Genomic DNA, 27,710 nt, shown 5'->3' with positions numbered 1-27,710 from the left:
TTTTAAAAACAATACAACCACGCTCAAAATCAATTACGGTCACACACAATGGGAAACAACCCAGTACTGCCCTGAAGAAGTTACCCAGCGGGTCACTCGCTTTCTTGAAGCCTACCACTGACCTTCATAGGCATCTCTCTGCTTTAGCTTAAGACTAGTTAAGACTACACTGTCTTGAAATCTGGCTTCACATCTCCCCTCAATTACATACAAACGGTGAGTAGAGGCATTTTGGACACATTCTGTAATTTTTTTTACTTATTTTTTGAAAGAGAAAAACGCAGTCATTTTTAACTCTTTCTATGGAGTTCTCATTTTCGCCAGTGAAAAATCACTATGTTGTTTTTAAATTAAGTCACCCACTTCAGCCATCTTCCCTCACCAGCTGCAAAGCCGGGGGTATCTGCATTGATCCAGCTCCGTACTAATACATTTCACAATCAGTTCAATTTATGCGACAGGCTGGAACCTGGGCTGAGACCTCTGAAGTGCCTGTAAACCAATCCTGCAGACAGCCGCTAACCCATCAACCGTACCTGGGAATCGTGTTGCTTAAAATATTCCATATATGCAACGTACTTTTATTCTGTACAAGATTCACAGAGGCTAGGATGGAAACAACAGGAAAAAAAGGACCATACCTGGTTTCTCAGACTGACAGGCTACACATTTGTTATCTTCCGTCTTATTTGGTACAAGGCATATTCCACAGTCCCAAGAGCCTTTCGCCTTCTTAAATTTGTCTCCAAAGCCCAGAGTGGCTGTTGTGTCAGTGCTGCTCGAGGAGGATGTCACTGTCACCGAGCTGTCTGTGACCACTGGTCATGTCAGAGCAGGCATTACTCCCGTTCCAGGTTTTGGTGTCTCACATGCTATACATTTTGTAGCTTCCGGTTTGTTTTGGACAAGACATGTATCACAATCCCACGTTCCAGGTACTGTTTTGAATTTGTCTCCAAAGCCCAGCATCCCTGCTGGGGGCGCTGCTGGCTTTGAGGTGTCGCATTGACTTGAACTTACTGTCTGTTTCATACTCTCAACTGTTGAGGCTTTAGTAGCTTGACAAGTTACACATTTGTCCTTTATGTCTTTGTTTTGCAGAAAAGGGTCACATGTATCAGATTGCCAGTACGATGCTTGTTTAGAAGTCTCTTTACCTGCAGAAAAAGTTGTTATTGCAGGCCTAGTATAAACCACTGTGCTTGTTGTAGGTTGTGCAGACGTAGAAGAGCGTGTTTTCAACAATCCAAAGTCTAGGAAGCAAGAAAAAAAAGTCTTCCTGTTAGCGCAGCACCTCACTACATGTAACTAAGTGACTTTACTAGAGGGCAAAAATTTCAACTCAGGTGCCAATGGTTACAACTAGACATTCAGACCGAGCGCAACAGGAAGTCCCCAGAAATCTTATCTAAACGGATGAAATTTCATCTGCTGCACTGGGTCACAACAGAACATTTCGTTAAAGCTTCATTTAACTCTTTGTTTCCAAGCAAGCTTTAAATCAACATTTTCACTGGTCGATACAAGTACAAACAGACAGTAGCTGACTGAAATCTGACAGTCCAACGTGGAATGGAAATAATACAATTTGATTAAGACGCGATGCCCAATCGAATCAAATTTCTAAAGCTCCTCCTTCCGTAGCAGATGACTCAAATCTACTCCAGTAACTGTACAGAAGTTTGTACTCGGAGCAGCAATCCATGCGGTATTTTCCCACAGATGCTGAATATTAATTAAATAATAAAAACTCAAGACAATTGAACAACTGTCTAATTTTCTATAATCTTTTTCAAAATGCATCGGACACAGGACAACTCCTTATTTAAAAGGTGGCAATTTTAACAGGAAAGACAAGCTACTAATACAGAAAGACTAAAGGAAATGCATCTTAAACAGCAGCTCAAGTTGCTTGTAAATCTACCTTGAACATAGTTGTTTTGTGGTTTGTTTGTTGGGTTTTTTTTAGTCAAAAATGAAGTCTTTGAACAATGTGGATTTAGATTCTGCTTCTTTTAAACCGATAAAGAAAGTGAATGTCACTTCACTCAGAGGTCTTTCCTTAAACAAAATGCACAATGTATTTTCTCTCACTTAGCTCTTTCCAACAGAGAAATGTGCTGCCTTCTTAACAAGTATGTAAGTTAGAAGAAGACTTTTGGGAAAAGATCAAATTCAATAAAGCCCTTTTTCTTAAAAGATATCTTTTCCACAGACACACTTTATGAAACTGTTGAAAACAATTGCAATTGCTTAAAAACAAAATTCAGAAAAGGGTTTTTAACGTAAAACACTCCACTTCTGTTTGCAGTTTAAATTTTAATCCACAGGAGCCATTGTAAGCTAAGGCCCAAAGATTCGCAGCTTTCGCCATGTATTTGGAACTGAAGCTCTTTCCTATTCTTTCTTCACCTGGGCTGAAGGTGGGACAGGAGTGTTGAGTTTTACAAACATTTCCTTTTCAATTCCACAAATTGTATTTACTTAAAATGAAACACCGATTATCTGGCTAATTCTCTTAGTACCTCATTTACAATTACATCCTAACACGTAAAGGAGATGCAACCCATCTGCTTTTCATCTTGCAGTTTTACTTCCAGCAACAAACACCACTTAGAATAGAAGGGGGCAGATGCACCCTAACAAACGCAGCGCTTAATGTAATGCTCTCCTACATTCATATTTATAGCAGATACTCTATTAACCATAAGTCGTGTGTTGGTTTTTTTTTTAATAAAAAATGCTAGCGTATTTTTTGCAGCATCTTTTTAAAAGGAGTTCATTATCTCTCCAGGATTTTTTAGAACGTCTAAGACGCTTCCTTCCTTTAATACGTGGGCAGTGGTGAAGGGACCACCAGCAAAATCTTTGACCTCCTCTTTCTGTGTGTTGATGTTGGTTGAGGTGGTGGTGTCTTTTGAAACAAAAGAAAACAAAAACAGCTTTCACAATGTGACCTAGTTAGAGCAGATTATACTCACTTTTGTTAGAAACAAGAATTTCCAGCTTTCATGCTTCTCACATAAGAATCTTCACAAATTCTACTTACTTTGCAATGCTTTATGATTACAAGCAAAACAAAAAGCAACAAAACAAAAAAAAAATATAAAAGCAGATCTGTCACTGGAAAAATACTGCAGAAGTCCAACACTGCCTGGAATTGCTAGCATGCGCAGACAGGACAGATTGAAGATTTAATAAAGAAAAAAAGGAAAATCAGCACTTCAGATCTGAAGTGCTAAAGTTTCAGTTACCTAGGGTAAGAAAGGGCGTCACTGGAGTACCACTGGGTCCAGAAAGTTCTGCCGATTTTACAACGGGAACACTAAATGTAAACCCAATCTGCTATGAACAAGAGAGGTTTTTCAGATTCTCAAGCCACAGGAACTCCAATCGAATGCACACACAAAACCAAATCTGAAAGCTGCTCTTCACATTTGTAGCACGCATGCTGAATGACAAATTATAAGCCAGAAGCCTACATACTTTTCTCCATCAAGGCAGATTCTGCTTTAGTGTTCTGCAACAGCCTACTAAATGCCTAAGAAAAAAAGTCAAGCTCCTTTATTATTTTACTTACAGAAGACGTAGGTAGCACTTCTGCCTCAGTAGATTTCACAACTGGAGATGAAAACGCAAACTCAGGACTGCTAACAGTACTTGTTGGTTGTATCTGTATTTTCAAAAGAATTAAAGGTTTATATTTAAGAGCAACAACTACCTGAATTCACTACCCAACAGAAGTCCCGCAGTGACGTCGAAAAACCTGATGTTTGAGTTATTTTGCAGATAAAAGTAATAATAAAACACAGGGAAGTTTCCAAGTGGGTATAGGACAATATCTTCAAAACCAAATTCCAGAAACTGAGAGGAAAAGCTGGAGATGCTACTTAGGTCTAAATGCACGGAAAAGCAAGCCAGGAAGCTGAAGAACGGCAAACTCAGCCCAATGATACTCCAAGAACTTCAGCAAACACCTCAACATGTTAAAGCAGCTGTCTACTTCAAACCGTACAAAAAATATTTCAAGTACTCTGGAACAGATTAATGTTTATTTTATTGCAATAATATGCCAATTATTGCACCCTAGGCTCATTCTATGTGAGGCTTATATGACCACGTTACCTCTAATTTAATAACTTAAATAAAGTTGTGGTTTAACCATTGCAGGCAACTAAGCACCACACAGCCACTCGCTCACTCCCTCCAAATGGAACAGGGAAAAGAACTGGAAGTAAAGAAGTAAAGTTGTTAAATTTGAGGTAGCATTAATGACTCATCGCATGTAATGGCTACCTGGAAAGACAAATGCCATAACCCTGTACATACTCCCCACTCCTTCCCCTTCTTTCCCCCAGCATTTATTGCTGAGCACGATGCTAAATGGTGTGGAATATCCCTTCGGTCCTCTGGGCTCCGCTGTCCTGGCTGAGTGCCCTCCCAGCCTCTTGTGCATCCCCGACCTCCTCGCTGGCAGGGCAGCGTGAGACACAGAAAAGGACTTGTCACTGTGTAAGCACTGCTCAGCAACAGCTAAAACACCAGTGCCTTACCAACACTGTTTTGCTCACAAATCTGCAACACAGCATCATCTACTACGAAGAAAATTAACTCTACCCCTGCCAAAACCACTATAAATAACTTGGCATAAAGTCCACACCCCCCTTCCCCCGCAGACTTCCACAGCATTTGAAGCAGTTATACAATCACGTTAAATGGGAGTTGGCAGGCTCTAAGACTGAGAGAAGCAGAATCAAAACATTTATGCCTTTTTCCCCAAACTGGCATACAACCCCAATTCATTCAGCTGCGTAGAAACTAATATTTGTTAGTTTCATGAGCACCACAGAAAAAGTCAACTCGCAATAAAGCAGTATACTCATTGTAAACATTATTTATAGCATAAAGATTTACCTTGCCCGCCGCCATCGCTGCTGCATCTGCCATGCCTGCCGCCTCCGTTGAATTTGCCACGCTTGTCGTTGCCGCTGTTGACCTTGATATGTCCTTTGTCATCAGCAGGTATGGCATGCCCGCCGCCATTATTGGACATGTCAAGCCTGAGGGCACTGTTGAACACGTTATGCCTGACGTCGCCGTTGTATAAATCATGTCCTCCACCTCCTCCTCTGATAGATCTGTCAAGTCCTCCACCTCTGATGGATCTTTCATGCCCTCCACCTCTGATGGATCTGTCATGCCCTCCACCTCTGATGGATTTGCCATGCCCGTCGCAGCTGCTGGAGTTGCCGTGCTCATTGCTGCTGTTGAAACAGCGCTCGGTGACGCTGAGACAGCGCTACTACCAATGAAACTAGAATTGAACTGAGGCAGCGATGCAGCACTGATGGGTAGGGGTATGTTCGGTAGCACTGGTTCCTCCACTTCCTAAAGTTGCAAATTTTAATTTTTCTTATACAAGACATACTACTTTCTCACCCCATCCCACCCAATTTATTAACAAAATTAAATAGAACAAAAATCCATACAAATTAAGAGAAAGCAAGTTTCCAGAAGAAATCCCGATCTCCCCACCTCTGTCTACCACGTCATTTTAATTTATGGCAGGCCTGCTTCCACATTATACTCTATTCAACAACTGTACAGCAAGAACACTGAAAGTTAACTCAAAACCTGTGCAGAACAGAGACGCACAGATCACATTTTTTTTCTTTCTTTTCTATACTTTAGTCATCAAAGCTCTGGAGAAGCATCATCCTTTCTAACTACCCTCGCATGGCTTCAATTAAGAGTACACTCTCAAGACAAGTGAGAAAGTGTTCCTCTTGCAAAATTAGGCGGGATAGCTGCCAAAGTTTCTAAAGTCACTACAGCAGTGAACGTGGAAAAAGGTAATGTTTAAAGAAGCAGGTAGGTTCAACAACCAAACTAAACACAAAAAGCACCAAAGAAAGTCAGACTAGCAGCACTGAAGATTGTGTTCTGGTAAATACAGTCTATACCATGTATCAGGATGCAAATATAAAAATCAGAAAACAGCCTCTTAACAACTTCAATTTTCATCCCTGCCACTTACTTTATTTGATTACTAAGATTGGATGAGTTATGTTTTAAATGGCATAGGAAATCTGACCAAAATTTGTACAGTACTATCATGATCTACTTAGAAATGACTAGGAAGGGATGTAAGTTGGTACTACTGATATTCAGTGCATCCTGTAGCTTACATCTGTTTCACAGTTTTGATTTGAAAAGTTTATGGAACTTTTGATATTTGGACCATTATTTTATTTGCGTTACAGGAATAAACAACAGTGTTTATGATTTCTTTATATTGCATCATCTGGAAGTCCCATTTAATGATTTGAAACTTAAATTAACTTAAATACTTAATATTAACTTAATATTAATTAAATACTTAATGTTAACGTAAATACTTAAATTAACTTACAGGCAGCTTATATAACATCCAATAAAAGAAAAAATAATCTGAATATTCATGGTCATAGTTTTATGGAATAGATTTTTCCTATTAAAATGAGAAAAAAACTCTCTCACAATGAGTTTGGTGAGTATCAAAAACTGAGTCATCGTTAGCAGACATGCAGAATGCTCTCTTCTACTACTCTTTTTCACACTCTTGGCCTGTATCTTTCTGTATGACTTAAATATGAAACCAAAAATTAAGCTTTTTTTTTCTTTTTATACTTGGCACTCGTTTCAAGTATCATTCCTGTAGAAAAACTATACAAACCTTCACCAAAACTTCTCTTCTTAGGACTCATTCATTCAATTGCTAACGAGAAATGTTATAGTTTGAAGAATCTCCAAGGTAAGAGAATTAAAAATTTCAAAATTACATAAGCAAAGTTCAGGTATTCAAACACAGGAAATCAATTGGAGCCTGCTCTGAAACCCACAAGAAAACAAAAACAATGCAAAAATAAAGCGGTATTGTTATAATTTACTATGATGCAATAAAACTGACACACTTAGCTAGTTACTTCAGTAAGCTCAGTGACAGCAATTAATTTAAGAGTCACTTACCTGTTCTTGTACAGCTCTTGATAAATAGTGTATTCCTCTTTCCCTTCTCATTTTGCCACCTCCGCTACTCACTCCTGAAGACAGACCATTGGACGCAGCAGTACTGAATTTGTAGCTGGTCACATTGCTAGCACACGACAGTACAGAAGTTGGGGGAAACAAGAGAAAAAAAAATTACCAGCCAAATTTTTTTTTCAAGATATTAGAGCTGTTATTAGTCCTAGAATTGAAACCTGCTGATCAGAAAAAAACTAAAGCTGTCTCACAAGTTGCTAAACGCTGGTAAATACTTGATGTTCTAAATAGGAAAAACTTTATTAACAGCAGCAATGAAAAGGACATACATAAGTGCACCGTTCACACGGGAACAATGACTAAGCCAGAAGACCTGAAATAGAAGAGCTGATTTAGATTGTTATTTTCCAGTGCTTCCTTTAAATAGGACTGGTTCTCTGATTCTGCGATGCACGTGTATCTTTTGCAGGGATATAAAAGAACAGCTCACAAAAATACAGAAAGAGTGCACATATGCACACATACACATGGGAAACACTGCCAACAGCTCTGATAGAATAGGGACGCCTTAGACTTGTGTGGCAAGGTAATATGGCCTAAGCTTCAGAAGCAGCTCTGGCTTTCATGTGGCCATCAGCAGGAACAGCAGAGGTGTTTGGGTATGCCAACATTCCAGAAGTCTTTTCAGACATGAATACAGATCCCTTTTGTAAGGCATACAAAGGCGTTTTTCTGGTACTTAAAAAAGCCTAGCTCAAAACCAGAAAGATATCCTAATCCAAGAGCAAATGGGGAAAAAATAACCCAAACCAGAAGTGGAATAGGGAATAACTCTAACAAAAGTACTATGGCAAGAAAATGAAGTATGCCTGGAAAAACCGTGACATCAAAGCTTATCTTGCAGCCAATCAGTCAGTCAGTACAGAAGTGCATTAGATCGCACTGGAAGACACCAGGTCAAACTCCCACAATACTGAGGAGGAGAACTGGTCTAAACTTGTCAAATACTTGACAACAGCCTGCTTAGCACTGTAACTGCATAGAGGAAGACAGATCCCTAAGGCAGATGCTCAGACTTTTCTCTAATCCAAACTGTCAATCCATTAGAATTCTGAAAAAAGTCTTACATCAAAATAGATCTTCATTCAGACAACTATCGCTTGCCCATAACAGCCCATATTCCTCTTTCTGTTAACACCTGTGAGCTTCAAGGGGGCAAAGACAATTGTCAGCCTTCAAGCAAGTCTAATCTACAATTGGACTCAGGTTTAAAATATATACACACACACACACACACATAGATATATAGCATTGGTGGGCCAGAGATTTACTGAGTATTCCAACTCAACTGTCCAAAGGGACTCTTGCCAGCAGATCAGTGTGGTGCTCCTGCTCCAGAACATGGCACCCAACAGAGACCAGCATCACAAAAAACACTACCACCACTACCTACTCTACAAACAAAAGGTAGGGCACTGCAATAAACTTTGTGAACGAAATCAAAAGCAGTATGAGTTTGCTCTATCTCCTTCCTAAATGGAGAAGTAGAAAGGAGTTCTAACAGAGACAATTTAGAACAGTTTGAAAAAAACATAATTACAACCCAGCACCTGATTGCACCTGTACCAGAACCTTAAAGCCAGTCGCTTCCACCCCTAAAAAGGTGGTTGTTGTGAAGTCCAACTTTTAGATGCCAAAACAAAGTGTTGAGTTCTTTCTGCAAGCCAAAGAATGCCCATGGTCACATAAGAATTGCTTGGCAGATGAGCATAGAGTCAACAAAATTCCCTGCTACTGTTCTTTGAAAAGAGCGACCCCCTAAAAACCGAGTGCAAAGTCTCTTAACTCAAGCATTATTACCCAAAACACCATTTGCCCAGAAGGAAGAGCCATCAATATTATCTGGAGGATAACTCATTTGACCTAAACCAAGAAAGCAGTATAACACAAAGCAGTCTCCTCAAGAAGAAATTCAATTAATTCTGCTGGATTTTTTTTATTTTAGAGATGAGTTAGCATTTGGCCTCAAATGATTCTAAAGAACACATGGTCTTCATGTGAACTCAAAGCAGACAATTAACTTCATCATGAAAGGAGTATTAAAAAAAAGAATAATAAATCATAAATCTTCCTCCATGTTTTTGCTTAAAAAATAAAGAAAAAAACACATCAATAAACATCCTCCTGAACTGTAACTCACTTCCCCTACTTCACCTTCTAAAGAATACTTCAGAAAGAATCATCCCATTAGGACAGAGCTTTCAAACTGCAAGCAATTAAATAGCTAAAACTAATAGCTTTTCCCCTAGGGAACATTAGGAGGGACAAATTATTTTGTTATAAGTAAACTGAGTTATAAACCATGAAATATCTGTCAAAGCAAAATTTGTAACGCTACAGATTTAGTTAAACTACAAAATGAGCCATATTTCCTGTAGAAGGAAAAAATTAGGCCTCCAATAGCAAAGATCCTTTCTGTGGATACAGAAAACGTGCCTCATTTCCCATCTTCGTATCCTACTCAGAAGATAAACTTGGGATAAAAAGTGGTGTATCAGTACTTTTATTCTTGCTCATCTTCCTTCCGTTCATAAAAACAACAATTTTCTCAAAGTTATATTGATCTTCAAACACAATCCAGACTTTGCAGCTCCCTCAAAATACAAAATTTTCATTGGATTTCCCATTCCTTTTACTGAGAACTGTCACCACCTTTCAGGTGCAGACTGTACTGAAAAAGGAGATGTCTTTCTTCCTTCAAGTAAGTTTTAAATTAATAGATGTCATACCTTTCAGATGGTTCTGCTCGCTGTTCTGCAGGCAAAGTCTTCTCTCTCATCCCCTGCAAGTTAAGTTTAGTTCAAGACTTAGCTGAATATGTACAGAATACACAAAGTACCAACAACCACTTCATGTGGTTTTTTGTGGTTTTTATTTTATTTATTTATTTTTAATTTTATAGCACTGAATACACCTCACCTACTTAACGTTGTTCCCTAATTCAGCATTGTGGGTACAGTTCAGTTAAATTTTGGGGCTAAAGTAAGCACACTGCTTCACTCAGCATTGAGGACAAACTGATAGAACACTAAATCAAATTTGTCAAATCCTCTAACAAAGAAAGTAATTATTTTAAACAAAATGACAAAAATTGTGTGTGTGGGGGGGAGAGTTTTCATCAAAACTTGTGTTTACCAACCCCGTAAAAGGGACATACTTTTCTGTTTTCTGTCATTTATGAACAAACAAGGAAAAAAAAAACCTCTACCCCCCTAAAAACTAAGCAGTTGCTGCTACATTCATTTTAGAACTTTACCAAATGGAGATTGTGCTGGCTAAACAATACAGAGATTGAAAGAGTTAAAAGCAATAAGCAACCAGTATTACTGTCCACTTTGATTTCCAGCCTAAGAAGCCCATACACTTAACACGTGGTCATTTGTACACTCAGACTGATACTGGAAACACAGATGTTTTCGCAGAAAGAGATGCCCATTTAATTTTATGGAAAATTTATTAGACTCCATCTACTCCAAAGCAATCAAAACCGATAACTCAGCACATTGTCAGAACTCTCACTTGGAGCACATAGCTCACCTGGAATAGTTTACACAGAACACGAGCATGTTTCATCAGTGACAGCTTTGTGTACATGAGAATATAAAAGGAAAACATTTCTGTCTTTTAATATTCTTTCACTGAGAACAGGATGACTCAATAGCACATCATGACATCGTGAAAACAACCACAAGACACTGAGTGTTCCAAAAACAGAATTAAATCCATAAAAGCTCAATCTATTTCACAATGGTTCCCACTGCCTTAAAGCTCGCCTCAAACATACTATCAGTACTTTTTGCAAAGATAGGATAACAATTGGTTTGAGAAACATTCCAAGACTGGAAAAAAAAAACAGGCACATAAGGACTCAAAAATGTACTCACTTGGAACTTTGTGTCTACTCTCTGGCAAATTTTGCTGGACTGAGTAGTTGAAGTCGGTGATGGTTCAGAATACCGCGTATAACGCATCGGTTGACGGTTTACCGTTGGTGTCACAAGTCTCTTAACAGGTGGAGGCTGGAATGCATTCTGGGATTCCAGCTTTGAAAGGGAAACAGCAATCAATTTATCCTTACGTCCACCCAAATTAATTCCAATATTTATTGATGAAAACAAATTACAGAACTATAAACCTCCCCCCATCGGTCTTGGCACTCAGTGAATACGATTTGAAAATTCTGAAGACCGTTCAACTTGTAGAGGGAAATCACCAGAAAACCAGTAACGAAATCCATAAAGCTATATATAAGTAGCCAAAGTCTGACTGAATTCCATTTCAAAATTTGGCAGTTAGCTTCATAGACAAAATAATTCATGCTACCATAATTAAAATAACCCATGTTCCTAGAATATGCTCCTATCTTTTCCTCTGCCCACACTGTGATTTTTTTTTTTCAGTAGCTTAATTCATTAATTTAACATTCGAAGTGTTAAGCAACTAATTATACAGGCTTCTGGGCTTCACATCCCCTACATTTTCCCTCTTCAAAGTTACACAAACAATAGAACACACTCAAAAAAACCAACTTGTCAGTCTTACAATAATCTCATTCATTAAAATATGATCCAATGCTTTACATGTGCATTAGATGCACTTCACGTAGTGGGTTTGACTTCCCTTTTCAAAGCATTTTCACAGACCAGAGTTAATTTTTAACACAGACCACTGCGTGTTCTGCAAAACTGACTTAACTGAACTGTCAGACAGAAAACAAACCCTAAAGGCTACAAGATTTACCGATGGCTCCGCCTGCGGTCTTAAGGATCAGAAAATACAGTCTTAGGAAGCATGCTATTGTTCAAATCAATACCAACAGGAAATTTTTGTTTACGCTGCAGCTTTAATTTCACAGTATCTCCCAGCTCTTAGTAATAGAATTCACACTCTCTCTAAAGTATATAAAAATACATCTTTCTAAAAAATATTACATTCAGTTTGAAACCTTGAATAAGACATGTTTTATGTAAGTTCACAAATCTACTTCGAGTGAACGATGGTTCATTGCTGGTTTTAAAGGTAAAAAAGAAAAATATTAATTCCCCCAGTTAGGCATTCAATACACCAAGAGCTATTCTGCCTGGTACAGCTCCTTGAAATAAGAAAAATACCACATCACTGCTACCCACTGCAGAAGTTTAGCCTGAGTGCACAAGTGTTCCGTCAACCGCATGTTCACTTTAGCAGGAAAACACACGATCGTCTCCTCAGCAAATAATTGCTTCTCATCACGGGCTACCCTTCTCCCGCCACCATTATGAATTCTAGTATTATGAATAGACAATCTATCTCCTTTCACCCACTGACAGCTGCGTGCAACATTCATTTAGTGGCTGACAATTTCAGGCTCTCTGTTGCAAATCTGGCAGATCTTTCTTAATGCCTTATCACAGGTGTATTGCTATAATATAACTGAGAATTCACACCAGATTTGGTTTTAGTTATTTGGATAATATTTATGATATACTTCACTTCTCCATGCCCTTGTAATTTGGCAGATGGTGAAAAGATGGTCCAGGAAATCTGAGATGTTTGTAAACTCTGAAGTGATTGTAAACTTAATTATACATCCATCCAATCAAGGAATTAGCACAGAAACTTCTTGAGACACTGTCCCTTTGCTCATTAGAACAGAAGATGAAAAGTTTGCACATCTTGTTATTTCCTTCAGTCACCTGATCTTCAAGTGGTCATCTAAGGGTTTTGTAATTTAATAAGCCCAAGGATACCCCTAACTAAAGTCATCAAAAAAAGATGACTAGTTTTCATTTTTTAAAGAAAATGAAAGGAAATCATGCTTTACCACAGCATTATCACCAGTTCTGTGCTACCTCCAAATAGGAATTTAGGAGCGTAAGATTTATAGCGTCGGAAAAGAAAAAGAAAAAAAAAAACCTCTACCCCCCTAAAAACTAAGCAGTTGCTGCTACATTCATTTTAGAACTTTACCAAATGGAGATTGTGCTGGCTAAACAATACAGAGATTGAAAGAGTTAAAAGCAATAAGCAACCAGTATTACTGTCCACTTTGATTTCCAGCCTAAGAAGCCCATACACTTAACAAGTGGTCATTTGTACACTCAGACTGATACTGGAAACACAGATGTTTTCGCAGAAAGAGATGCCCATTTAATTTTATGGAAAATTTATCAGACTCCAACGATGGTTCATCGCTGGTTTTAAAGGTAAAAATGAAAAATATTAATTCCCCCAGTTAGGCATTTAATACACCAAGAGCTATTCTGCCTGGTACAGTTTTGCAATTTAATGATACCCCTAACTAAAGTCATCAAAAAAAGATGACTAGTTTTCATTTTTTAAACAAAATGAAAGGAAATCATGCTTTACCACAGCATTCTCACCAGTTCTGTGCTACCTCCAAATAGGAATTTAGGAGCGTAAGATTTATAGCGTCGGAAATTAACAATTTTCCTCCTCTTTACTTTGAATGGTGATAAAAAGCACAAAAACTAGTTTTCTGTGCCCGAATGAACACGGAAGTCTGTACAAAGTCTATATGACCACTCAATCAGTATTTTTCTATTTGTGATCATTTCTTCAAGAGAAAACTTGCCTCAACAGGAATTTTAATATGCAGCTTCACCCCAAGTTGGGGGACAAGATAAAACGACTTGGTGTGTTCTAGAGTTGTTGCTCTCAACTTACAAAGATAACATAATTCTTAACCTGAGTAATCTTCACAGCCCATCATCTACTGTGGATACATGCCAATATTAACTTGATTTGATGTCTATGTTGTCACTGAGGTTTGAGAAAATTTTTCTAATAGTGATAAAGCATTGAAAAAGTTATCTACCTCAGCTTAAGACATTATTGGTTCTTACCTTTCTTCGTTTGGACTGGAAGTCAGTAATATCCAGTTTATCTATGTCCGGAGGCTGAGGAAAAAACAAAGCATAACTATTAGAGGGCAATTTTTTTCTCCTGAGAGAGAGGGTTCCCTGCAACAAAAATGTGGGGGTTCATGGTCAACTTACACAACACAGCAGCAAAACAGATGCCATTCTTTTAGCATCCTGTTGAAAAAACAGCGCAATAAATTAAACCGGCCACAACGTAAGGAAGAATAATTTTATCTTTATGCTTTGATGGCACATTTACTAAGTTTTATAAACACATGAAGCAAAAACAGATTAAAAGAAGTGCTATTTACCAACAAAGGGCTTGACAGCTTCTCCATTGCCTCCAAGATGCGCCGTGCTGAGGTACTTAAGGTAGCGTGGGACCACACAGTTTCTTGTCCAGCTTTCGCTCTCTTTTGTGCCTGAAAAATTAGCATTTTAAGTGTTACAATGGTCAATTCTGAGCTAAAGAGGCATGTATTTTACGTCCCAAGGCTACACTGATGATACAATCAATATATTCTGATGACAGAGAAAAATGCAGTCACTGGGAGTTTAAGCCATAAAGAAGAGAATACATTCGGAGTTTAATGAAGTTTACCTTGGGCCTCAGTGCATCTTGCACGTGCTTGTTGCACGAGCAATAAAAGAACTCCGTACTTGTAAAAGGTCAAGACGGATGATGCTAGGACTGCTAAGGCCTCCGAAGCAGTAATCAGGGAAACAGAACTCAAGAAAAGGCTTGTGGTACAGAAAGCATTTTCAGTAACAACACAGACCTCAGAGTTTCACGATGGTCTAAGTGTACCATCTTAAAATCAGTGTATACAATCATAACCAGGAACTAGTTTTACTTCTCTCTTGCTTCCTCCCTTCCCCCAAGATTAAAGTTGGCTGCAAATCTTTGTCTTAAAAGATAAAGATCTGATTTAAACTGTAACAGATCTAAACATTACACTGAAAAAGTAAACTGTTTATTTGCACCACCCAACTTCAAATATCAGTCGAAAACTTCCTTTGGTGTGACTTTTTTTCTTCCCAGGTTAAACCCCTCATATAACCACACTGTGCTTATCACACGATGTGAAGACAGGAAGCAGACCACGCAGCATGTAAAAACACAAGTGAGACTCACAGAACCACAGAATGGTTAAGGTTGGAAGTGACCTCTAGAGATCGCCTGGTCTACCCCCCCGCTCAAGCAGGGCCACCCCGAGCAGGTTGCCCAGGACCATGTCAAGTCAGCTCTTGAAGACCTCCAAAGAGGGAGACTCCACAGCCTCTCCGGGCAACCCGTGCCAGGGCTCCATCACCCGCACAGTGCAAAAGCATTTCCTGATGCTCAGACAGAGCCTCACGTTTCAGTTTGTGCCTGTTGCCTCTTGACCTGGCACTGGGCACCGCTGAAAACACAATGGCTCTCTATGCTCTTTGCACCATCCATTCAGGTATTTATATACACCAATAAGATCCCCCCTGAACCTCATCTCCTCCATGCTAAACAGGCCCAGCAGTCCCTGCCTCTCCTCAGAGGAGAGGTGCTCCCAGTCCCTTGATCTTCTTGGTGGCCCTTCGCTGGACTCTCTAGTACCTTGCTGTCATTCACAGCAAGCAGCAAGAAGCAAGCTACTCTCTCCTTTAAAAGCCTAGTATTTTGGTTCCTCTTTTTACCATAATGCAGTAATATTGTAAAAAACAAAAATAGCCGACCAAAGAGGGTTCCCAGCTTTGCACCACAAGGTTTCAAGGTTTCCCGTAAGTGAGGTACTTGTACTGCCCTTTTTCCGTTGCACAAATGGACTGTCAGAACAGAGCCAGCAAACCCGCGTTTTCATTTTCTTCAAATTCCTTTTGATTTATCGATAAAAGTCACTTTCATTTAAATATATTCCTACCAAACCTGATTTGACTTTCCTTTTCGATTCAGCTCTAGCTAATCAGAGTTGTCAGCAGTTTTTATTTGCTATTTCCAAGAACTCTTGGGGGCAAATAACTCTCTCCAAGAACTATATGAATCGTTCAAAACAGAAAGCATGTTACTGCTTATCTTGGGACTGCATTTAGTCCTGCATGCCTCTGTGTACCAGAAGAACAAAGGATCAGCAAAGTTGATTTTAGATATTTTCAAAGACTGCAGGTTTATACAACATATCCATAGCATGAATGTAGGCATGCTTGGAAAAGAAGATCCACAGATAAATATTAGCCAGGTTTGACTACTGTAGCTTTTGCTACCATAAACACAAGTTTTCAAAGTTATGCTGTCATTGGCTTTTTTGCATCAAGTTATTTTAACGTAATGTAGTCAGAGGCAGACAATGGCACTTAAATGGAATTTTTTGAAAGACCTAACAACAGAGGAAACCCCAACTACCAACAACTAGCCCAAACTGTCATTCTTGTTCTTTCTGACAAGTATTACCTGTGGTAAAAACTGTCATTAAAGAATTTAAACAGAAATCAATCTCAGACGTCTATTTTTGTAGACCAAGAGGGCAGAAGAGCAACTGTTACCACATATTCAGCTCCCTGCTCAAAGCTCCTTTGGCAGTGCTGCTTTTTTTATTTCCATCACTATTTCCCACTACACTACTTTTCTCATACCTGATAAGGTTCCGTCTTTGGCTGCCTTGATCTTACAGCTGCACCACCGGCATAGGCCGTCTTTCCGGGGTAAAATGGAGAAAACCCAAGCTGGTTTTGCTTAAAAACAGACGTGCTTCCACGTACCTACGGAAACACAGTATGAGAAGTGGATAGAAAAACAGGTACACATTCAAACTGATTAAAAGAAATACTGTGCAGTACTTACAGGACACAGTCCTCCAAAAACAAATAAACTGAATGCAGGTTTCTTAGAGCTAGCTGCAGAATGCTGCGAGAGGGAATGAGTTCTTTCAGCTTCTGTGGGCCAGAGCAGTGACGATGAAGTATTTTTTAAAACTGCAACATCTGCCAAAATGACGTATGCTAGATGTAAATGCCTCTCGTACGTACAGAACTTTAACAATAAAGATCACACTAATTCAAGTTCTTCAATACAGAAAAATAAGCATGACTTCAGCTTCTTTAAATAGATCAACTTCACGTACAGACTGAAAACCAAGTATCACCTACAAACTTGAAAACTGTTCACAGAGCTGCAAGTAGTTTTCACCAATCTTACCAAGTTAATACTGTGCTTCCAATGCAGATATTTTTTTCCTTCAGGCTAAGATAAAAGAGGACCGCATAAACATCAGTGCATTTGTACGGACAAAGCTTTTTTCTGTGTTGGTAAAAGGCTGGAGGCCAGCACAGATCATAATCGCACAGGTTTTAAACCTGGAAGATTCCCCAAAGGCTGCTCTAAGAGTTAACGATCTTCTGCCCATGTATGTTTTACGAAGACACACCAGAAAGTTCTAGTGCACTCAGGTTATATTGCTAAAGCCCAGCAACTCTACTCTCAGCTGTACAAAAGTTCTCTGCAAAACCTGCTGAGCACACGTCAGTCCCTGTCTATATGGGGGACTAGAAAAAGCTGCAAACCTGCTGTTCGCCCTTTCAGCGAGAAGACCTACGTACCAACCTACATCGACACGATGCTTATTTTTTATTTTAAAATGGTGTGCTTTCCTCAATGAATTTGGCAAAAGACATGAAAGTATTGACAGCTGAAGCCTTCTACCAAGAAAGGTCAAAAAACAGCCTATAGCTTATGTCAGAGTAGTTTCTTTATCTTCTCTTGCTGAAACACAGGAAAACATCTCGTGTTCCTATTTGTCACCTGCACTTATTCACATTTAACCAGCTGTCTGTTAGATATTCTGAGTCACTCTTCCTTCTAGACAATCAGCCTAGTTGTCAAGCTACGGCAAGTCAGCCTGATTTCCTACCGTCCCAGTTCAAAATTTACATATAACCTAGCTGAATGTGTATATTTCAGCATTGACTCTTTCTAACATCAGGGTATCATAAACGTATTCCAAAGCACGCTTCTATTAAAAAGGTGATAGGATTATATACTTCTAAAACACTAAAAATTCAATTTAATTCTCGCATCCAAAGTTGACATTCACCTATTTTATTTACTAAGGTGATGTGGAATATTAAAGAACGCAAGGTACTTCACATTAAAAAAAAAGTCAATTAAACAGAGAACACAAAAATCACCTTCATCAGATGCTCTAGAGGAGGAATCACTGGTTGTTGAGATGTTATCATCGTCTTGTTGAGAGGTAGAATCTTCTATTTCTTTTATGAAGGACAGCCTAGGACTGCCAATGCCAAATACAGAAGATGTCGAGGGCTGACAAGGTGGGACAGGAGAATCCAGCATGGTATAATTCAGACGGCTCCGATGAAGAGAGGGCCTTGTTAACACAACTGGGAAGTTCAGTGCTGATCTACTTGTGGATGGTTCTAGACAAGAACAGGGAGATAATTAGCTTTGCTATAGACAAGCTCACAGAAGCCAAAACCTGTTTCCTATCGACAGCCATGCTATTGCCAAGTTCTAAGCGCAAAAAGAGAGAAGCCAAATTTAACTTCTTCCTCACCCAGATACGGTTGCATCTAACTGTCTGGCTACAACAACAACACTGCTTGCGATACACAGTATTAATGTTGCATCCAGAAGTAGTTAACTATGAGGATTTACAACACCACATTCTGACCCCGTGCTCAAATGCTCTAACGCTGACTTGGCCGTTCACTAAATCAAACATATATACTCCTTCTCCCATGTACAGCTTGCAATAAGCTTTACAAAATTTGAGATTACACGGTAAATTACAGATAACACTGCAGCTTCCATAATATTGGAACAAAGGTTACATTAATCTGAATACACAACATGAAAATGAACGTTTGCAGTACTTTTTTCCCAAGTTCTTCCATATCAGCTCACGTTAGAGGCAAAACATCATCTCCTACCCATTAACTATTGGGATTTTGACCCAAGGGACAAGGATGTTGACCCAAGTAACCAGATGAGCATTTTTCCCTCTTGAAGCAAAGGGTCTGCAAACAATGCCAGTGGCCTGGAATAGGTGGCCTTGAAGTCTATCTTGCTAAATGAATGGAACTATTCATGGGTATTTTGCCTGATGAAAGCCTACTGTCTCTCCCAGGAATCTGGGCAATTCAAATGACTTTGAGCCACTATCCTCTTGATACTTGAACTGAAGCTTAAACTAGTTAGTTCAATCTTCATAACCACTGCAGTACCACTAATTAGCTCTCCAAACCATGAGCAGATTTTTAGGACAGCACCGTTTGAGATACAGAAAGTTCTTCAGGCGGAAGGCCACCCAATATAGGCTCCAGCACACTGATACCTCAGAACTGAAGAAACACATTGGTTTCAAAATGTAGTAATAATTAAAAAAAAAATCTTATTCTTAAGCATAGTAAGCAACACCCACGGACAGCAACATAAGCTGCAAAAGGTTCCAGGGTGTCCACCTGCTCCTGATCTCCTGGAGTTAGCAAGCTTGCAGTGCAGCTGTTCTTACTGAAAGCTCCTTTCACGCAGTTACATAGGAAAGCCAACATGTGTTCCTCAGTCACGAAGACCTTCTCTATTCTTTTCTCCAAACTCATTCCCAAGCTACAGCTACACAGAAAGCCATCAATCTCCTTGTTTACAATTAGATGAGATTGGAGGCAAAGATATTTCCTCCTTATTTTTTGATTCTGCCAACAACAGAAGCAACTGACTTTCCACATTATCTATGGTTACCTACGCACGCTCAGACAAAACTTCTTCACTTATTAAAAGCTGACTTCCCCAAAACAGCTAATTTAAGAGAAACTCAAATAAGAATAGATGCAAATTTATACAACAGGACTACAGGAACAGTGAGAGGCACTGGATATAAGACAAATTAATCTTTCATGAGGTAAAGGAGTTGCAAACCTCGTTGCCAACGGTCCAAATACCTTTTCAAAGACACCCCCTCCCCCCGCGTAGACCTTAAAGTTATTGAATATTTTAAGGATAATAATCTCATAAACCACATCCGTGCACAAGTTCCCCAGTTCACCATCAAGTTAACGAGGAACTTTACTAAATTGATCAAAGCCCAAAACAAAAAAAAAACAAAACAAAACAAACAAAGTCGGGACACGAGACGGAATTTTCCTCTGCCATTCTAGCATCTAGTCTTTTGTTTCGAAGACTGCAAAACAAATTAATTTTTTTAATTGCCTTAGGCAATTAGACAGATTTTCATTCCATATCTTTTAAAAGATGGAAAATGCAACCCAGCACACTTGCAAATGACTTATTTTCAGCATTTAGCACCTGGCTAATAGAGTACCTAAAGTTAACTGATGCCTTCCAAGAGCATAAGATGTATGCTTCGTAACTGTGTATACAGTTTAAAGCTAAGACGGTTTCACAAACAGTTGTTTTGACTTTTTTTGTTTTTTTTTTTTTTCATTCTGTCAAAACCCTCATTCCAATTTCCTTTTGAAATTCAGATTCAAAACTAGAAATCTGTGAATAAATACAGATGGCCAGAATTCCAAATGATTTTTCACATACCTCGTCTACTAATTCCTGCTGGTTCAGGCGTGAATCTCTCATCGATTATGGTATCTTCATCTGAATAATCGTGGTGATAGTTTACCGGAGTCTCCTCCTGGTTTGCAGATTCATTTCTGTCTACACACTCCTCCTCACGCTTATTGAAATACTTCTGCAGCCAGGCCGGTACAATATTTTTCACAGTTTCTGTCATTCTGCTAATTATTCCCTGCTTGAAAGAAAAAACACTTGTTTAATTACAGAAACGCAGTCAACAGCATATGCTGCGATACCACCTTCCACGGACCTTGAAGACAGATATTATACAGCAAATATTCAGAAGACGACGACGAGGTTGATCCCTGGCATAGGATCGCTACACTTCTGGTAAACCTAAAATTCACCTAAGATTGATTTACAACTACCTATCACTGTCTGCACTTCCAAGTGACCTTGGCAAGGTTCAAAGTTTTGAAACCTCTGCCAAAATTCACCAGCAGGTCGTCAATCTGCAAGGCTATCAGGAAACTCTACGCCTGAACAGCTCCTGACCTACAGACTTGTTCCAGGACTCTTCCTCTTCGCACCCTCCCGTGAAAACCAACTAAACCAGAAGTTCAGCAATTATCTACTGCGACAGTCAGGACCATACTACCCATTAAAATCAGTGAATCTAAATATTTTCAATTTTAGTAATGCTGAATTGCAGTGACTATACGCACAAAAACCAGTTCTGCTCTCAACAGTCAGGCTAACCCAGAAGATGTCCTGGAAGAAACACAGCTATAGCTATAGCACCAGCACCTCCTCTTGCAAGAGCCTTCTAAAGCTGTTGCTGTATTTTGTAGAAGACTGACTCTGCGGCATACATCGGGTACGATCGGAGAATTCCCACCTGACCGAAAGCCCCAGGAACTACGGTTAAATAAAAGATAAATTAATATAAATGAATATAATTAATAATAAAAATTAATAATAAAAATTAATATCCAGAAAGCTGACAATCATGAGCTAGGCATCCTGCTAATCATCCCTCCTGCAGGCAGGGGGAAAAAAAAAAGGTAAATTAGATCCAGGACTAGTTCCCAGGAACTTTGAAGCTGCTAACTATACTGCCTACAGTGCCCAGGCACCTTCAGAGCTTAATGGTAAGAGACAGAGGGTTTGGTGGGCTGTAATTATGATCACAAGCACACAAAACACATCTATTTAAGTATTTCTAAGAATCGACTTATCGACTAAAGTTGTAGGGGGAAGGATGAGAAAAACAGCGGGGTAGGGATCAGAACCAGAGGTATAACCTCACAAAATCGCATCGGTCGCTTTCGTGCCTCCCCAACTGCATCACTGAGAGACAATTAACATTAAGCCACAGAACCTTCTGCAGAGTGGACATGATATTGAAAATAAACTGAAATTAATTGACAAATGCTCTAAGCAAGCTATCTGCTCAAAGCTCGTCCTTTTACGTTATGAACATTTGCACGATTCGTCTGGTTACAAAGCTAACTGCTATAATAAATGCACACATGTAACACCTATCAGTTTGTCTATTTATCAAATCATTAAAACTCTTCCCCGATAAGTTACTGTTAATTTGATCTGCGCTGGATGTGCAGCAGCCATTCTCTGTGCAGAATCCCCCAGATATCCCCACGCACGTGTTTGCTCTGGCACACTCTTTAAATAAACCTACTGGAAAACACGCAGAGATAACAGACAATGGAAAAGTTAGAAAACCATCTCCACTGATTATTTTCAATCCACGTGTAAGGTTTATCAGTTAGCTACACAGTGTCGGCACACGCAAGCTATGGCACTTTCAACATTAATGCACTGTTCAAGCCAGAGGTTTCAACGGTTGCTCTGTAAGCGTGGGGAATGTTTGCATTGCCCTTCCAGGCCAGCTTTAGATGGACAAGATTGATTGTCAATATGTGGTATAAGGGACTTGGCATTTCTGCAAGTGATAAAAACCTAAATGAGCAGCTATCCATGCGTAGCGCTCCCTTGGTTTTGCATATGATAATCAATCCCCTCAGCTACGTTGCTCATTTAATAGCGGAGAGGTTTTGGCTGAACAAACATGTGCAGAGGGCATCTCCAGAGCATCTCTCTGGGCGTCCTGACATTTCTTAGCAAAGAGCTGCTGGGAGGGATCTCGGCGCGTCCCCCCTCCAGCACGGGGATTTTCACACCCCGAATTGACGGACCGCTTTCACCGTCAACCTGCTGTACCCTACAGCACAAACGAGAAGCAAAGCCTGGCAGGTAACGTTCAGAGAATTGATGATGGGCTGAGGAGGGGTGCAGGGAGCGGGGAAAGCCCTGGGGGTGGCACTGGGGGTCCTGAGGGCAGCGGGCTGGGGGTGAAGGGGAGGGGGAGGAGGGGGGTAATGGGCTGGGTAGAGGGGTAAGGGGGTAAGTAAGGGGCTGAGGGGGTAACTGAGGGGGTTAGGAAGGGGCTGAGGGGGTTAAGGGGGTAAGTAAGGGGCTGAGGGGGTAACTGAGGGGGTTAGGAAGGGGCTGAGGGGGTAACTAAGGGGGTAACTAAGCGGTTGAGGGGGTAACTAAGGGGGTAACTAAGCCGTTGAGGGGGTAACTAAGGGGGTAACTAAGCGGTCGAGGGGGTAACTAAGGGGGTAAGGAGGTGGGTAGGGGGTAACTAAGGGGATAAAGGGGCGGGTAAGGTAAGGGGGTAAGTAAGGGGGTAACTGGTGGGCTGAGGGGGAAGGGCCCGCTGTGGGGGGGCCGCTCCTCACCCGCTTGCTCCTGGCACAGGGGGGCTTCGCGGCGCCCAAACGGTGGCGCCGCCTCTTCACCTTGCCGCCGGCCGCTCCTCCTCCTCCTCCTCCTCCTCCTCCTCCTCCTCCTCCTCCTGCTCCTCCTCCTCCTGATCGGGCTCCTGGGCTGCCGCCCGGCGCCCCGCCGCCACCGGCCCTGCCACCGCCGGCCATGCCGCTGCCGGTCGCGCCGCTACCGGTCGCGCCGCCCGAGGCCATACCGCCCCCCCCCCGCGTTCGGTGCCGTCACGGGGCCCCCCCGCCCCCCGCCGCCACGCGCCGCGGGGCCTGCCCTGCCCCTCGTGGGAATAAAAATGTTGTTTTTGCAGAGTTACGTTGTTTAAAGGTAAGGAATGGGGTATCGAGGTGTGCTTGCAGCGATAAGAACGCTTAGCAGGCGACCTTGTAAAATGCAGACAACCAGACTCCGTAGAACAATTCGGGGAAAATCACGGTGTTGAGTCAAGTCAGGTAAGTGAAGAACCATTACCGCTTCAACCAGTAAAAAAGTCGAAAGAAATTCGAAATTTAACAGGCCGGCAACTGAAGGCCATGCATTGTCTGGGAAGCATCAGACAGATTGTGAGCCTGGATCACCCCCTCAGCGGGGAAACAGGGGAGGGTCCCGTCATCAAAAAGTATATAAACTGGGTTTTGGAACCAGCAGGGGCGCTCCTGCTCGTGGGACGCCCGCCACTGCGATCGCGAATAAATTCCTGCTTCGCTGAGCTCCTCGCCTGAGCCCAAGTTATTGGCTACGGAGTGTTTCTCACAATTTGGGGGCTCGTCCGGGAGCCAGTCGCCTACTGGGGAGCCCCACCGCCGCAGCAGCAGGAAGGCATGCCCCGCTGATTTCAGCGGTCCTGTGCATCGACGGCGGCGGTTCTGCGGAGAGCTGACAGAGGGCCCGAGACTGATGAAAGAGGCAGGATCCGTGAAGGAGTGGGGAAGGGAAGAAGGCAGGCACTCCGGCTTTGAGAATTGATCCGGTAACTCTGTGCACAGACCAAGGTAAGAAATAGGAAGTATTGCCTTGGGGGTCGGGTGAGACTCTGTGTGCCGTGTGATTGAGACGTACTTTTGTACGGAGCGAGTGTGGAGTCCTGATCCGCGGTTCCGCAGCTCCGCGAGGGGCGCGGCCGGAGACGGACGAAGCGTGAGATAAGGGAGAGAAAGGAAGAGTCTCGGGAAATGTGGTGTATGGTAAGCCCTTGCACGGGGAAGTGCTTGGCAATACACCAGGGAAATTTGGTGTGCGGTAGTCCTCGCACGGACGGGACGCCCGCCACTGCGATCGCGAATAAATTCCTGCTTCGCCGAGCTCCTCGCCTGAGCCCAAGTTATTGGCTACGGAGTGTTTCTCACACCCTCCCCCTCCCTCCCTCGCGCGCCCCCTCCCCTCACGGGAACGCGCGCCCCCCCCTCCCGCTGCCGCTCCCGTTCCTCGCCCCGCCCCGGTCCCGTCCCGGTCCCGCCGCCCTCCCGCTCCCGCCCTCAGGACCCGGCCGCCATAATGAACCCCGGCCCGGCCACCGTAAGCACGGGGCTAGGAGTCACCTCCAGAGCCTCCCCGCGCCGTGGCGCCGACCGCTGGTGTGCCGCAGCACCGCGCCGGGCGTGGGACGGCGCCCCGAGCCCACAGTGCTCGTCAGAAAAGCCCCGCACCGACAACCGATACCCCCGCACCGACAACCAACAGCCCCCACGCCGACAACCAACGCACAAGCAGTGTTTTAGGCCGGATTCGTGGCCCCGTTGGTCCGGGAGGCAGTCGTCACGCTAAATTCTACCCCACGGCAGGGGAACGATGGGCATCGTGACAGATCGCCGCCCCAGAAAATAAACACATAAATAAAGAATAAAAACGATAACGGGACATGAATCGTGCCCTTAATAACAGACATTGGGCAGTGAAATCACCGACTTCTGCAACAATACGTGCTCAGGGAACTGACTAAAACCCCTCCTGCATCGGCCATGTAATAGCTAGGCAAACATCACATAATACTTCCCTCCCTCATGTACACCAAACCTATTAAGGCAACCATAGTAGTGTGATAACGTGATTTTTCTCCTCCAGATCAGCGTCAAAGGCAGCTACGCTAGGTTTGCTCATAAGTTCAAACGCTGCTTTATTTATTTATTTGAATTCCATTTTTCTTATTTAGAAGGATTTCCATAGGGTGACAGGCCTTTAATGACACTCACGACTCAGAAACATTTGCCGATGCAGTCAAACGGTGTCTATTAACGCGAGGCACTGAAGTTAATTGGTATTAGAAATGAGCCAAAACGAAAGGCAAGTATCTGCGTGTCCAGCAGAATGACAGCGATCATCACCATTTGATCAATCTTCCCCCCACTCTCTGTTGCAGCTAGGTACAACGAAAAGAGTTTATGAAATCATTACGGGACATTCTTGTAGAAAACTTCCTCAAGCTTGGAAGAAAAAAAAACATTTCAGCTAAGTAAAACAGAAAATAACTGGAAGAAGTGAAGTATGGCGGTGTTGGAAAAGTTGCTTCAAAGACTTGTTTAATTAAAAAGAAGGAAGAAAGCAAGTTCCTACTGCAATCCCATCTTTGTCAAACTGATGGCGGGCACCAGTACGATGTGTTCAGCTAACACAGGCTGGAAGTTGTAACTGCAGCTGTGAAGTTTACCCAGTAAAAAGACTCCGCAAAGCATTCTAGCAGTTCCGATGCAATCACTGCTTCCTGAATTTGTGACTCACGGTTAACACGGCAGTACAGGAAGAAGTCTGGCATTCACTGTGCTCTTACGGTAAAGAATCTGCCCTGCGCACACCATCCCAAGCCAGGTATGCGCTCCTAACAGGAAAGGACGATAGGCTGATAAGTCTCAGCAGAGGGAAAAAGACATCAGAGAACTACTTTATAACAGCAGCACGCGGGCTGCAACCAACGTTCTCTTCCTCTCATCATTTTCATTTCTGTGGACTCCAAGAGAATACACTCCCAACATTTTTCAGCTCTGGAGAACAAACAGCCCAACCAATCTCATTCACTGAACTACAAAACTGGTATTTTCGCTATCTAGTCCGGAAAAGGAGGCGCACGTCTCTAACGTACAGTGTAGAGACCTTGTTAATAGGCAAAGTCTGCATAAAATAGGTGGCCACAGCCTGATTTTCTGACGTTCAGGGCCTTGGGTCACACACCACCACAGCATCAGACTTAATGAAGTCACCAATCTATGTGGGCCTCTCGTTACACAGGTCACATGTTATGGACCAACCTCTCAAAGGCCAAAAACCAGCACTGATACTGCCGGGCCAACACACATCTGTAGCATCCCATTTCTGGGTGACAACACAATGAATGTTTCCACAAAGTACTCGATGCAACCTAACTACTGTGTTTGGTGATGCAAAGCAAGCCGTGTCAAAGCAGCGTAGCACCCAGGCACATTCCTGGAAGATGTTTTGCTGCTCACGTTGAAGAAAATAGATAAAAAAATCCTGTGCAGTTTGCACTTCTGAGCTCAAGTACCACAGCTATGCACTACAATTGAAGTGGCATCAAACCTTGTAAGGTTTTGAAGCTTCAGCACTGCCATCCAAATTCAAGGAGGCTGCATCTATTATCTTGAATTTGCCCCAGCTCAGTCCCCTGAAACAATTCCATAGACACGTACAAGCAACCCTTTTCCCACCCAGATTCTTTGCTTCATCTATTCCACCTCTACCTTGTGTCATATTCTTATTAATCTGCCCCTCAAAAGACTCCCTGGCTCACACAAAGAAGCAACCCAACAAATCCCTGTTCCCAGCCACGTTGCTTTCATGCTTTGGGAAGAGTTAACTGCAACAGCTCTAACTGTGATGCCACCTCACCCCCTCCACCTATGTGAGGTTCTTTGCCTTCTGTCTCCTCCTACGTCTACACCTGCACTAGAACCAGGAAGAATGTGCTTCCTACAATACTCCAAGAGCCTCTTCTGTTTCAGGATGTCATCATTTCAATTCAGGACTGAAAGTATTCCTAGCAAAAACCCAACAGCTAATAGCTAACAGAAGCAGTTGCTGGTGATCAGCTACAAGTAACCTGGAAGTACTGAGGAGTCACAAAAGAGAATTTGCATTACATTTAAGAACAGCATGCAGCTTAGGACCACTGCTTTCACTGACTACACTAAGCCATAAAAAAGAATTGGATTCTTACCTGCCATCACAGCAATTATGGTTTATGTTGCCCCCAAAACACACACGGCAGTACCAGAACTGTGTCAACTAGCTTTAACAGCTTCCCCAGCTATTAAGTACAGTAATTTCTGCTTCCTTTTTTTTCTTGGAGGAATATTCTTTTGTTTCCAGCCTCACTTACTTATTATACACACTGTTAATTAGCAACTATTTCTCCATACTCATAGGGTTATGGAGTCCCTATGACTGGAAAAGACTCTGTACCCTTCAAGATAAGAACAGCATAAAGGCAGCAACTCGCA

General features: G+C 41.8%; 1 protein-coding gene and 1 pseudogene across 5 annotated transcripts; both read right to left on the bottom strand.

Moving 5' to 3' along the window:
* Positions 1–240: 240 nt before the first annotated feature.
* Positions 241–1,705, bottom strand: LOC136790880 (nuclear pore complex protein Nup153 pseudogene; annotated as a pseudogene).
* LOC136790899 (nuclear pore complex protein Nup153-like) lies at positions 1,277–27,377 on the bottom strand. 5 transcript variants are annotated; one of them, XM_066997707.1, is made up of 15 exons: positions 23,223–27,377; positions 20,479–20,692; positions 18,102–18,350; positions 16,759–16,898; positions 16,551–16,676; positions 14,258–14,368; positions 14,082–14,120; positions 13,929–13,982; positions 10,968–11,126; positions 9,813–9,865; positions 7,009–7,135; positions 4,915–5,388; positions 3,581–3,673; positions 3,255–3,345; positions 1,277–2,914 (listed from the first exon to the last, which is right to left on the bottom strand). In XM_066997707.1, exons 1-15 carry the CDS (start codon positions 23,460–23,462, stop codon positions 2,769–2,771), a joined length of 2,316 nt encoding a protein of 771 aa, XP_066853808.1. In that variant the 5' UTR covers positions 23,463–27,377; the 3' UTR covers positions 1,277–2,768. The 5 variants fall into 5 exon arrangements, with proteins under 5 accessions (XP_066853808.1, XP_066853809.1, XP_066853811.1 ...); XM_066997708.1 differs by having other exon boundaries at positions 3,255–3,342; XM_066997710.1 differs by lacking the exon at positions 3,255–3,345.
* Positions 27,378–27,710: the final 333 nt, after the last annotated feature.

This window comes from Anser cygnoides, chromosome 5, assembly GCF_040182565.1.
Source record: "Anser cygnoides isolate HZ-2024a breed goose chromosome 5, Taihu_goose_T2T_genome, whole genome shotgun sequence".
NCBI lineage: Eukaryota > Metazoa > Chordata > Aves > Anseriformes > Anatidae > Anser > Anser cygnoides.
This window is presented reverse-complemented; position numbering and strand designations above follow the sequence as displayed.

Coding starts and splice junctions, on each gene's coding strand:
- LOC136790899 (XM_066997707.1), bottom strand. CDS start 23,462: ATGGCCTCGGGCGGCGCGACCGGTAGCGGCGCGACCGGCAGCGGCATG. Junction 13,983..14,081: donor CTGTTTTGCTGCTGTGTTGT/GTAAGTTGACCA, acceptor TTTTTTCCTCAG/CCTCCGGACATAGATAAACT. Junction 2,915..3,254: donor GACGCCCTTTCTTACCCTAG/GTAACTGAAACT, acceptor TTGTTTCAAAAG/ACACCACCACCTCAACCAAC.